This window comes from Drosophila erecta, unplaced genomic scaffold (genome assembly GCF_003286155.1).
Source record: "Drosophila erecta strain 14021-0224.00,06,07 unplaced genomic scaffold, DereRS2 tig00000000-arrow-pilon, whole genome shotgun sequence".
NCBI classification, from domain to species: domain Eukaryota; kingdom Metazoa; phylum Arthropoda; class Insecta; order Diptera; family Drosophilidae; genus Drosophila; species Drosophila erecta.
The window spans coordinates 13,916,289-13,929,396 of record NW_020825194.1 but is presented as its reverse complement, the minus strand read 5'-3'; the positions used below and the strand labels follow the sequence as shown (position 1 = coordinate 13,929,396).

Sequence of the window (13,108 nt, the reverse complement as noted above, 5' to 3'; positions counted from 1 at the left end):
TATAGCGATCTCGCTTTGCTGGCCGGTTTAGAAGACATCTTTCGGTCCATTGACAGCGAAATCAAGTATACGCCCCGACCGAGCGATTTCCGATAACAAAATATCACATAAATGCGCCTAAAAGTAGGGAACACTTTTCTAAGGTGTACACTTGTCCATAAAAAATCTTAGAGATAAGCAACATTGCTTAGAAAATGTATTTATTTTTCGGTATCTCTTTGGCTTTCTTAATTATAAAAACGTATTTCTATAGATCCTAGAAAATTACATATAGAACTGAACAATCTTTTTACTATAAAAAGGATTCAGTTCATATGTAGAATCGATTTAAAAACATGTATTTCCTTATTAAATTATAGGATCTGAAAATGGTTTTATTGTTTATTAAGTAAATATCTTCGCGTTATTGTAGAAAAAGAAGTTCAGTTAACTTTTTTCCATACTTTGTAATTTATTAATTGTGAATTTTGGGTTATCATTTGTAAAAGCTGCAAACTGTAGTGCAACGGTTGTGTATGAGGCTAATATGTATCTAACAACTAATATCACAATCGATGTAATGTTATTGAAACTTCTTCTTCGGCGAATTATGATAGTGGAGTTTTCTATTGAATGGATCCATGCTTGCTGCCCTCCACGTTTTTTTCATTTTCACCATCGCTCCCACTTCCGCTTCCGCTTTCCTTTCCGTTTTCCGTCGGAGGCAGCAACTCAAAGTCGCACACCAGGGAAAAGTGATCCGATGGATACTGGAAGCTGGGTGTGCGGTTCTTGCCGATTTGCTCTCCGGCCGGGAAGTCTAGACAGTTTTTGATCTGAAATCGACAAAATAATTTTAAAAGAATTTATTACCTTTTGAAACTATCTCAGTGATCCTACCTTGAGGCGATTGGGTGTATAAAAAACATAGTCGATGGTGTGGCATTCCTCGCCTTCTTCGCGAATCTTCCAGGTTGTGTAGGGTGGTTCTCGTTTCATCGATTTCGAGACGAATTCACCGACATCCCCGCTGGGATGCAATACCTCCTCGCGGTCTAGCCTCACGTCGGCATAGGCACTACCCAAGCGAAGAAGATCACATCCTAAGATCGTTGCATAGATGGGCTCCACCGGTTCAGCATTGAAATCGCCGCAGAGCAGCAGCGGCGTATCGCCGGCAAACTGCTTCACGAACCTAATGAGATCGCGACCCTGTTCGTTGCGCAATTTGGCCAAAAGGGCGCCGTGGCGGGCCTTCAAGTGGGTGGTGGCCACACAGAATTCCCGACCACTGGAACGCATTCGCAGCCGGGCCGCAATGGCCACCTGGTTGCTCTGCACACGCCACACTTCCAGAATCCTCGTATCGTAACCCTGCAGCTGCAGTTTATCCCTCTTATAAAAGATGGCACAGCCATCGGGTCCATTGTTCTGTTCGATGTACAGGCACGGCGAATCCGGCTTCGGGAAGAAGATGCCTGCGTAATTCTGGGAACCCAAGACCTTCTGCAGGAACTTGAAGTGGTCTACTTCCTATTGGAATATATCACATTAAAGCGCGACTGCCTTAAGGATCGGGGTGATGGTGTGAATATACTTGCAGACAAATCACATCGGGCTGGTTCTGCAGTATCTCCTGGACAATCAGGTACTTGCGGTGGTCCCAGGTGAGAGCCTCGTCGGGGCAGCGCACAAATCCATCGTTGTGCTGGCCGAGAGCTGGATTTCCGATGGAGAAACCGGGTTGAAAACATTAAAATATATTAAAAAATTTTATCTTCCATGAAAATTAAATAAAATATATATTTTGAACAAATCCAATATAAATATATAATGAAATTTCGGTAAACTAAACCTAAATGATTTAAATCGTTTTAAATTTCTACATACTTTGAGATAGAATGTTCCACTGCAGCAACCGAATGACATCGCCCTCAACTGGCGCACTGCAAACTGCACAAATAGATTAGAATATAGCCCGTGGATAAGACAAGGATGCAATCCTACCCCTCGATACGGAGTTGAGCTGGAGGCATCGCAGTCCGTCGGCGACATCCTCGTCCCTCAGCAGCGGTTTCAGGAAGCCGCGGGTGAGCAGCGGTGGCTGCTCGATGCCACCGCCCCGCAATTGCTGGACGTGCTGAAGGAGTGCCGAGTTGCTCAGTCCGGCGGGCAGTACCAGGCCATCGTCCTGGGAGTCCACATTGTTGATCTTTGGAGCCGAGTTAAATGAGCCCATTCTGGAATACGATTGGGTGACTCAATTAGTGTAAAATCTTTACGCAATCAACTGTATACAAGCTCAAAAAACAAAGATGAACCCAATTGTAAAAGTCTATTGTAGGCAACTCTTTGTATGTGTTTTCTTTTAGCATTTCAATCGAAAACAAATTGATAAAAACTTATCGCAACAAACAAAAAACTTTCAGCGAATAACAGCAAATATACAACATCAATCAAGAACATATTTTTTTTACACATTTTCTGGTACTCACAAAGCATCGGGTTTTTTATATAGAATTTTTCTCAGTATGATGCTGAAAATGAATAGACTATGACTATGACGCTGACTCGTATAAAATTTTCCCATTTTCACTTTGCTGCAAGGAGTTATTTGATTGGCGTAAAAGTTTTGTGCGGAGGGAAGAAAAATATTAAGAATTGTTAGGTTTTTCAAAGAAATTTCATAAATTTAAAATATACAAAAAACAAAATAAATGTATAAATTAGAAAATGGGGGATTGAAACAAGGAGTTATTGATAAAGTGCTAAATAATCCAAGTTTGAACAATCAACTAATAAGTTGAAAACCATTTTTAAAACTCTATCTCAACTGAATATATATTTTCTTTTCATTTGAATCATTGTTGGTAGGTAGCTTAAGAATAGTTTTTGGCAATGTTTTCACTTTCATGCCAAACCTGTGTATAGAAAGGACTCTTTACGAAATCTTCAACTATAATACATTATTTACGGCTTAGAAAGCAAAGCTGATTTGCACTCATCGTTGATTCCCTTATCAAATAAATCTGACTTCCTGATACTGAATTCGATCACACTAATCTGCATAGCCTACAGCTAAAACTGAGTTCCCATATTGATGGATAGAACGTTTCTGGTTATCGTGGGTCTCAGTTTTCGGCAATTAGCACGTATGCTCTGATTCTAAGAAGATTACCGGCCACTAGGAGAAGGGCATTAGATAGGAGTGGGGGTAGGGGTAGGAATCTGGAACGCCCACGCGACGATAATCCGGCGAAACAAAAACAAAGGCGAAAATGTCGCTCGGTCAATAGCTTCGCAGCTGTTCGTCTGGTTTCCAACGATCCGCGAGAGAATCGAAACCAGTTCCCCGCCCGGGGATTGAATGGCGAATGGCGACTGGATTTGGGGCGTACGGGTTTCGGCATGTCACCGCAATCAATCACCCGCCGCCGGTGGATCAGCAGTTGCCCCTCATCTCTCATCTCACATCGCAGCCCATCTCCTCACCTGGTCAGCATCACTTTTTGCAGGTAGGCCTTGCGATCGTTTTTGCAGGGCGCCTTGTTGGCTCGCTTAATGGGTACTGTTGGCTCCATGTCTGCGGCAGGATCAAAAGGATTCGGATGTGTTTTGGATTTCGAATGGGTATCACTTTTAAGGGGGATGTGGTGATGCGGTGACTTTGCGATCTTGGGGGCGCCGGAACGAGGTGCGCTTGCAAGCGACTTTGGCGAAACTGAATGCCAACTGAAGTGCGGGGTTTTATTAGAGAGATCATTCGCGCTGAAGGCAGCGAAAAGATCGCGAAGAGAGCACGCACGAACGGGTATTTCGCATACGAGATGTATCTGCAAGATACTAAGCAGATGCCGATACAGATACCTCCAGAACGAGATCAATACGTTCGGCTCACGTGTAAAGAGCTACCGCGCCGAAATGCTAAACAAAAGAACGATTCTATAAGTAAGACGGGACTGACTGGGCTGGCTGGCTGGCTTGTTAAATATTAATGACTATCAGTTAATGAAAACAAAAGTGCTGTATGTATGCATGCATGAATGCAAAAAAGTGGAGAAAATAGCAGGCAGCATCCAGGCCAGCATCCTTAGATAAACAATGGCGGTGTTGTATGACTAAGCAGTGTCCCAAGTGTTCTCAAATGCAAATTGGGCAGACAAAAGATACAATTGTATCTGCACAATTTATACAGCAACGCAGTTACATGCCTAATGAACTGTCCGCCCAAGCTATATAGTAGCTATATCTGTATCTGTAGCCGATTCGGCATACGGGGCATTTTGGTTTTGATTTCGATTTCTATTTCGATTTCGTTACCTGGGAATCGGAACGGCCACACGTCTTGCGAACGTCTTCGATGTGACGATCAAACGCGACGTTTTCATTAGAAACTCCATTTTGAACTGTTTGTGCAAACTTTACGCTTGTCCCCAAGTCAAATATCACTTTCAGTTTGTTATCTTTAGGTTGCTGACTTTAGAACTGGGATTCTTGGTTTCTTAGTTAGATATTAGGATAACTTGAAATGTTTTATATTTAGTGTCAGTATGGCAATGTCAAAGAGACGCGGCCCCATCTGTGTTTCCTAGAAAGGTAAAATGATAATGTGGTTAATGTTTAGTAAATAATGATTTGTGTTCTCTTCGCTAAACGTTACTTGCAAAATGCCCACTAATCTTGGTGCGGAATTTCGAACAATTAGGCACGTGCCGAAACACTTTCGTGACCCAAACGCAATTAATGCGTTCATTGATAAAATCTTTTTAGTTCATTTACACTGATAAGACGGCCATTTAGTTGTCACTTATGAGTTATCACTTAATGGAAAGCCATTAAGTTTTCAGCTTTCCAATCGATAAGCCAACAATATTGATACTAAAGCCCATTAAAACTGAGTTTGATTGGGAGAATTTTAACAATGAGCCTTATTAAAACAGCACTTGTTGAAACCTACTATTCAATAAACTATAATATTCTGATAGTGCCGCTGCTTCACTTTATATTTGTATTAAATCTGTCGTTTTTCCGCCTTTCCTGGGGCACAGCTATATACTTGACTACCTATATGCACGTATACTGTCAGTTTTGTCATGATCACTTTCGCGCAAATTGTGCAAGGTTAGTTTTTGTTGCTCTCGGGGATCGGTTGTTGCTGTTGCTTTTGTTGTTGTCATTATTGTTGATTGCCGCTAAGTGGCTTTGAGGCCTGGCCAATGGCTAAGAACACTTGACACGCTGCCAGCCATGAACTTGATTTATAAGCGCGACAGCCGCGCTATAGCATACGGTTATGCTATATGGTGCCTGTAAAAACGAGTCTCTTACCTCACCAGATACAAGAGCAAATCGCGAGGCGGCTCGAACTCCAACTCTCCCATTCCAGTTGAAGCGGCGGCACTACTCTGGCCGAGATTGATATCGATACGGGGGGAGCTGGCCACGCCCAGCTCTTCGTCCATTTCCTTTTCGAATTCCAGTTTTCGCGCCGCCAGGCGCTGTTTCATCTGAACGGTGGAGGTCATGGCCGAGGTCTTGGCCACAGCTTCCGCGATCTCGTACTGCCTAAGGAAATCCTGACGCACACCATCCAACGTGAGACCTTGGGGACGTCTGCATTCGGGACCACACAGACGCTGGCACATCTCATTGATGGCCGACTGGCGATCGGTCAGATGACCGGCTGCCGTTTGCAGGCAATTCGAGCAGGGTATATCCCTGTGTCGATCACCAGCTAGCTCGCGATCGTCCTCATGGTGATTGGGTGGCTTGAAATCCTTTTCGTTGGGCGAGGGCGGCTCATCCGTTACGCTAAACAATTGCGGTGGCTTGTCATCCTCTTCCAGCATCTCTGCACCATTATCATTTCTTCGGTAGTCCAAAGGATTTGCCTCCAAATTCAGCAAAAGAGCTGTCACTGGCATGGCCTTGCCCAAGGCGGGCTGACGGCGATGGCCATAGTTTTCCCGTAGTCCCGTGCTCTTTTGATCCATTGCCACTGGTTAGTGATACTTTTAGGAGCCAGTTATAGTCACTTATCATTGGCCACGCTGCGTATGCGTAATATTCGATGCACTTCTGGCCGTTTAGAACAGCCAACAATTAATACGCGCGTGCGTTGCCTTTCCTTATTTATATCTTCTGGTCGACTCTAGTCGAGATCGAGGCAATCAAGTGCCAACTGCCAGTTGCTCAGTTCCCTGATCGGATCTCTCTCTGTAGTTTTTCATTAAAAGAGCAGACAGATTGCCGCTGTTCAGTTATTCAGTCATAGGTTTAATAAACGGCATGATATCGAAATGGCCGCTCTCATTCGATTTCGTTTAAAGGTAAACCACATTTTGTTTGAGTACTTTCCAAAATGTCAAATTTGTTATTTGCAAACTAGAGATTTCATTTCGATTGCCCAAAAGTCAGCAACTCAATGCCCAATAATACTTTCATCTTGACGTGACTTTAAACTTGACCCGATGATTCAGAATCGCAACGACAAGCGTTTTTATTATTTCGAAATCATAACAAACAAGATTTAACTTGAACTTACAGCCGCTTAAGGTTACACCGGGTGTAAAATAATTGCAATATATTTCAAAATTGTGTTTACACAACATGAATTTAAGGAAGTTCTTTGTATTGCGCTCATTTGTTTCTTAGTTATCAAGTGCTGCTGTGGTAAAAATCCCACACAGGAATTCCGTATTATGCAGCCTCAATCAATTACAGATAAATAAAGAACAATTTTCAATCAGCTGCGATTGATTAATTACGCTCTAAGTCAACTGCTTGTCACTCGACTTCCACACAAACATAATTAATTTTACGCCTCAGTTTGTTCCTCATCCCAAATTGCTATCTAAACCGAAAGAGAGGAAAGGCAAGAGCCTCCAATGCTAATTTGTAGCTAATAAATTATTATGCACTTTCATGATTTGCATTAATTCAAGAGCAAATTGATTGCAATTCATTTGGCTAATAAACTAAAAGCAAATTGAATGAACACAACGACTTCCATTAATTTCCGCAATACGACAAATTATGGTATCTATTTTCTCTTAAATCTTTTGAAGTCAATTGCTAAAACTTGTAAATATTATAATAGGTGAATTACTTTAAAGTTATGGAGGCTTTTGGCAATCGAATTGAGTACCATATAAAAAGTATTACAATAAATATTTTTAAATATTTTGAAATGTTCTTGAAAATCAGCCTAAGAGTAGGCAATCATTTTAATCTTACATTGATTTTACATTATGAAAAGTTTGTTAGACAACAAAATCGGTTTATATATAAGATTTGTGAACTTGAAAACCTCACAAGTTGATAGATAAGTTAACATAAATTCTATTTCATGTTAAGCAATTAAGAAACTATTACTAAGATACTATATATAAGAAAATTAAGAAACTGCAACAAGAATTTCCCTATGTCGTTGTTTGCTCAGCTGTTATTGAACTTTATCTACTTCAATGTTTATGTGCTATATTTTTAGCTGTACATACATACCTACATATATAGCTTCAGTCAATTTTCGATGTAGCACTAATTAAATATAATATTCTCTTCCCCTTCCGAAGGTGTGACTGCGCTACAAACGTTTAAATGGATCTCAATTTTTTTGGCAATGCACTGCGGAAAGTCGAGCGAAATCTACAAGAGCAGCGGCCGACATTGAGTTTTATTTATATGGCTATATGTACATACATACATATGAACCTGGGGATTCGGCCAAATGCCACATGAACTTAACTTAATTTGTGACAGGCCTTTTCCTCGTGGGAGTGATAAGAGGTTTTTGTTAATTCAGCTGACTATATTGTAGCAAGACACCTGCTGCCGCTGGCTGATCGGCTCATCGATTATTCATTTCATATAGAATAATCTGAAGCAAACAAAAAACGAATAAAAAGGGACAAACGCCAGGGATGTGATAACCTTATCAGGGTATGATACACACGACCCACTAGTATGCTCGACTATCAGATGACCTGTACTGGCCCCAGATGTAACAAAATGTAACGATTGTAAATACGCAAGCTGTGCTATCTCTCAATGCTTACACAACTGATTTATACATTGAAGGCTCCTTATCACATCTCTCGGGAACTCTTATTTAAACATTGGGATTTTTGTACCGCACATCAGCATATTCCTTTCGTCTCTGATTTTGTACAGGGTATAGACGAAAAGAGTACACGATTATTTTTGTTATACAATAGCATAGCGACAGATTGGGTCATATACACGTACTACATGTGCTGAGTATCGCAACGGCACTGGCTTGGAAAAAACTGGTTCTACTCCGGCAAAAGCTGATTCCATCTGGAGGCAAACAAAAACTTGGACCGCTTCTCCGGTCATTTTGCAAGTGGTTCGTTCAGTGGAGTAAACTGCATTGCTACATTCCATCAACTCACCATTTTGCAGCCTGCACTACAGAGCACTACCACACATGGTTAGTTGCCGATCGAGAAGTATCCAAACTGTCCGCCGGAGTTTCACGCGAACCGAGTGGGCGTCTAATGCGGACTGACAGGCGGTTCAAATGCTCTGGCGAGCTAAAAAGAACTAAACTCGATGGTACGTGCCTTGCGACATTTATACCAGCGCTCTCAGCGCCCGGCAGCTGATAAGGATAATGCCCGCTCTGTTTGTCTGGCCAACTGAGGCAGCACACCATCAATACACCATTAGTACACCATCAGTGCACCATCAGTACACCCATCATTACACCATCGGTACACCAACACCATTGCACAATCGGCCGGCGAGTGGACTTCTCTCTCTCTGAGATTTATGCTCTCCACCTCATTATCGTAATAAGTTCAATGGCTCACGCTCTCAGAGTTTGTAACACTAGTGTGAATTCGGTTTTCATTCTAATGGGCACACCCCGCGTATGAGTGATGCACAGTATTGAAGTGGTTAATAGCCTCTGGATTTTAGGGATCTGGATCATATTGTGCGGATCATACAATTTTCTCATTATTATATTCCCATATATAATTGTATTTTTATGTATTTTTTGCTACTCCACAGTAAATCACCATACTTGCGCCCATTTATTTATATTTTTTTGCTTCAATCTAGGATCTCTAGCATATTTAAAAGGCAATTCCTAATCGTTTCCTCCCTTAAAAACAAAGATCCAAAGACGTCGATCAAATGACTCAGTTACTTTGGACCTGAGTGGGTCAGTTCTGATCAATTTGTAATTTCGCGTTGATAACAATGCCATTGACATGAAGATTGTGTCTGGTCTAGTGTCTGGTTTTGTGGGCATATCTTATCGGTTACTTTTATAAGGTAGGGAACCACTTGAAAACGTTTTGCACAGCATAATTCGTTCGTGCGGGTCAGTTATAAAACTTTCAAATGGAATGTGATTTACAACTTATCGATTAGAACGGGGAATGCAACCAAAGTGACGTAGCCCGGATCTTGTTGGTTTTAATTAGTTTGGAGCGGTTGGTTTTGCGTAGTTCTCGCAAATCCTATACTCCCAGTTGGCCTGTCAAGGTCACTGATGAGTGTGAGTCCGTTGGCTGATTAGGTGGGGAATACAACTATTTCCACCATACATCTGAGTGTATTAAGTACTTTATTACGCGCAGCCAGTGGTCTAGCCGCCGAGATTAGATAAGGATTTCGAGTGGACCAACCGCGGCCTTCGGTATAAAGTTCACTTTTTAGTTTATCTTCTATACTATATGGTTCTAATTTAGGAGGTTTGTTCTCATGTACATGCCAGTCTGCTGGTCATACTCGGACCTTATCAATTGGTCTTTCGAATTGACAAAAGCGTGCTGTTCGCATAATAATACATACTTATATATATACATACGTATTTACTAATGCAAATCATAATTACTTCAGTAAATATTTTGGAATTTTAACTTTTTTCTACAACTTAAAGTAAATATTCTTATCTTATGTTTTTAACGGATTATATGCATATCAGTTTCGACAGTCAGCTGTGTCGTGTTTTTGTTTAGTTACTTTTAGTTAGTCTTTAAAATCTGATTGTTCATGTTAATATTAGGTTCAATACATATGTATATTTTATATTTCATATGTATATGTTAGTGATGGATAAGAATATATGACGAGTGCTGCCCAATCAGCTTATCTTATTTCATACATACAGGTATATGTATATTCAACGAAAAGATTAATTGGTAGATAATAGCTATTGGTTACACATTAATGTTGATGGATTAATAAATGAGTATATTGATCTATTGAATTGAAGTAAGGGCACAGCTATGTTCACTTACAAAGAATCTCAGGCAAATCGATATATACATAATTGTTACTAATAACAAGTGAAAAGGACATTTAATATGATTTCACAAAATTACCCTCAGTAACGAATGCGCTCAACAAGTGGATTACTTCGTAGACGGGAAATTGTGGTCAATTGTAATGAAATTACGGTTTCCTCCAACAAGGGATATCCACTTTAATCAGATCAAAAGATCTTATGTGCTCGTTGTAAATTATGTGTACAACGCCCTTTTCAGTTGACGAGCTCACCAAAAAAACAATCACACACAAAAGGACAGTTATAGTAATTAAAAACCCATTTCTTTGCCAACTGAAGTCACACACAGGCACTTGGGTAAATTACAATCTCCACATGGAACAAAGCACATCCAATTTCCTAGCGACCTCAAACCCAAACAAAAACGTGGCGCTACATTGGGGTATTTAAAGGGGTGGGGTGGGGAGGTAGCGCGGGTGAACTGCCGTCTCTTTCGCGCTCGCACTAGTCAGCAGATTGGAGCAAAATTTGTATTTTTGTGTAATAAACTGCAGGTCCGCAAACAAACCTCACAAACAATAAAGAAGAAACTAAAGGGAAAATAGCAAACAAAGAGCGAGACGCAAAAGCTTCACAAAGGAAACTTAATTTATGAAAAGTAGCAACAAACCACAAAATGTTTCCCCCTATTTGTTTTATCAATAAACTTCAAGATTTTTGCAATTTTGAGGGAGGAAAAAGGGCGAAAAAAGGACAAAGCCCGGCACACCCAAAAATCAAAAGTCTGTAAGTAATATTAGGTAATTGGGGCCACTTACAAGAGCTTCTTGGCGAATTTGTAGAATGCCACCAGTAGGTAAACAACTGTTGAAATCAGCTTCATCGTGCACACAGCCCTTTGTTTATGTTAATTGAACTTGTATAATTGGTGAAAACTAATTTTTAAGTGCCTTAAATTGAAGTTCACTTTCATCAAATCTAATTTTGTAACTTTCGTTAATGGTTTGTTTGTTTGTCGAAAATTTGGAAAAAAACAAGATCCCGAAAATTTTGTTAAAATTTCACTATCAATGTCATTTCCGCGTCGAACACGTTTTCCACACTAAGCGCGCACCACGAAAAAAAGTTGGAAGATAACGCTTTCTGTAACGTATTAGTATTGGTGCAAGGCGGCAGAAAGTAAAAGCCAAACTCAATGATGCACCGACTACCAAATGCGCTTTTCTCATTCTAAACGAAGATATATAAGATAAGGTAGACTCAGAGAGATAACTATTTTAGTTGTTAAAATATTTATTGGTTCTTAATTAAATATTAAGCAAATTCTTAGGGCAAATAGTTTATTGGGTAGCGCCTAACAATTCAAATAATCTAAATTACTAAGTACTTATTATTTTTAAGAAAGTTAATATACTCTGACGTGCACAGTCACGTCAATAAACTTTTGTTGAGAGCTAAGAGTAACACAGAGCTTTCGATTCTCTGCAAAGCTCCACGATTTCATCAGGTGTTGCAGAGCTTACGACATTCGTGTAAAGTAGGGTAAAAACTGAAACTTTTAATAACAGTTTACAGCGGCTACTTAACAGCAACATTACATCTTAAGCTGAGTCAGAAGTTAGCAGAGCTACAAAATTCGAAGAACTACATATATCCTTATGTAATTTGCCCGATCGGTCAGAAATTCGATGGCCTATATTCGTAAGCAGGTCCTATGCGAATGGATATGTTGGCGGGCTCGTTCAAACGCTCTTTCATCAGCCTGAAAATGGAATATTTTTAGCAACTTTGTTTTTATCTGGCTCACCACTGCATATTATCTCAAAGATTGTATCCAAATTAAGGCACTCAAAGTTTCTTTTTTGGTGTTTTGTAGGCTCATGCTGATTCGTTAAAACTTTTAGCTTTAATGTATGCCCACTTTTAACTAAAATCAAAATGTTTAAATAATAAAAACGGTCTATGTGCTTGAGTTTAGTTTCTTCTTTCTGTGAATTTTAAAGAGAAATCGACTTTTCCAATGAAAACAATTAAATTTAATAAATGTTTCAGCTTAGGCCCAATCTAGCAGGCAGACCTTGGGGTAAACAATAACAATCTAGCTTATCTAGGCCACTCAATTATACTATATGTATGTTTATAATGCGTACCGTTTATCTGCCTCGCTCTCGCAACTCCGATAGCCTTTCCGGCGTGCCGATTTGTTAAGACGTAACGATCGCCTCACTTCTTTGGGCAGCGGCTTATTCGTTTCGCGGCGGAGAAAACTACCGAACTTGTGGCACTTCTCGGCGAGATTGTGCCACACCAGCAGGATCAGGCGCGTGTGCCGCGAGGATGCGGATGGGGTTTTAGAGCCCTTGGCCCCACAATCGCACAGCTCGGTGGTGGAGACAACCCACGACGACATTTTGACACTGACTGACTTTGACAGGCTCTTCGACTCTCTAACAACCGCCAATAGCCACTTGGCTGGCCAATTGATAAGATTCTTAGTCGGCAATCGAAGCGTTTCAATGAGAGGCCTTCGTCTCTAACCATGTGCCAGATATGGCAGACAATAAGACTAAGACTGAAGCAGTGCCGATTGCTGCTGAATTAGCACCGCATTTAGTATTACCGAACATTTCACAAATCCGGCATAATTCCCTTTGCCATGAAAGCAGACGAAGCCTAGTTTCCTGCCCGAGGGACAGGACTCGGCAGTTGTGATATCAAAATGAAAACCCAAATGCAATGCACTGAAAAGGTGGTGGTAAAAGTATACCCTTCAATGCATTTTGTATTATAATGTGCATATCACTTTGTTTTCCCTTAAGTTTATTTTCGAAAATTTATATTTTTTGCTTTTAAACTTTTTCTGTTCAA

At 40.5% G+C, this 13,108-nt stretch overlaps 2 protein-coding genes across 6 annotated transcripts; both read right to left on the bottom strand.

Annotated features, from left to right (window-relative positions):
• Positions 1 to 339: 339 nt before the first annotated feature.
• On the bottom strand, positions 340 to 11,389 carry LOC26527069 (nocturnin). Of its 5 annotated transcripts, XM_015155067.2 has the most exons (7): positions 8,394 to 8,548; positions 4,300 to 4,567; positions 1,987 to 2,219; positions 1,870 to 1,932; positions 1,577 to 1,698; positions 880 to 1,512; positions 346 to 815 (listed from the first exon to the last, which is right to left on the bottom strand). In XM_015155067.2, the coding sequence occupies exons 2-7, from the start codon at positions 4,377 to 4,379 to the stop codon at positions 606 to 608; spliced, it is 1,341 nt and encodes a 446-aa protein (XP_015010553.1). In that variant the 5' UTR covers positions 4,380 to 4,567; positions 8,394 to 8,548; the 3' UTR covers positions 346 to 605. The 5 variants fall into 5 exon arrangements, with proteins under 5 accessions (XP_015010551.1, XP_015010553.1, XP_015010549.1 ...); XM_015155065.2 differs by lacking the exons at positions 4,300 to 4,567; positions 8,394 to 8,548 and adding an exon at positions 5,308 to 6,131 and having other exon boundaries at positions 340 to 815; XM_015155063.2 differs by lacking the exons at positions 4,300 to 4,567; positions 8,394 to 8,548 and adding an exon at positions 3,472 to 3,742.
• A 364-nt stretch (positions 11,390 to 11,753) lies between these two features.
• On the bottom strand, positions 11,754 to 12,668 carry LOC6551875. The gene is made up of 2 exons (XM_001980563.3): positions 12,391 to 12,668; positions 11,754 to 12,002 (listed from the first exon to the last, which is right to left on the bottom strand). Exons 1-2 carry the CDS (start codon positions 12,648 to 12,650, stop codon positions 11,918 to 11,920), a joined length of 345 nt encoding a protein of 114 aa, XP_001980599.1. The 5' UTR covers positions 12,651 to 12,668; the 3' UTR covers positions 11,754 to 11,917.
• Positions 12,669 to 13,108: the final 440 nt, after the last annotated feature.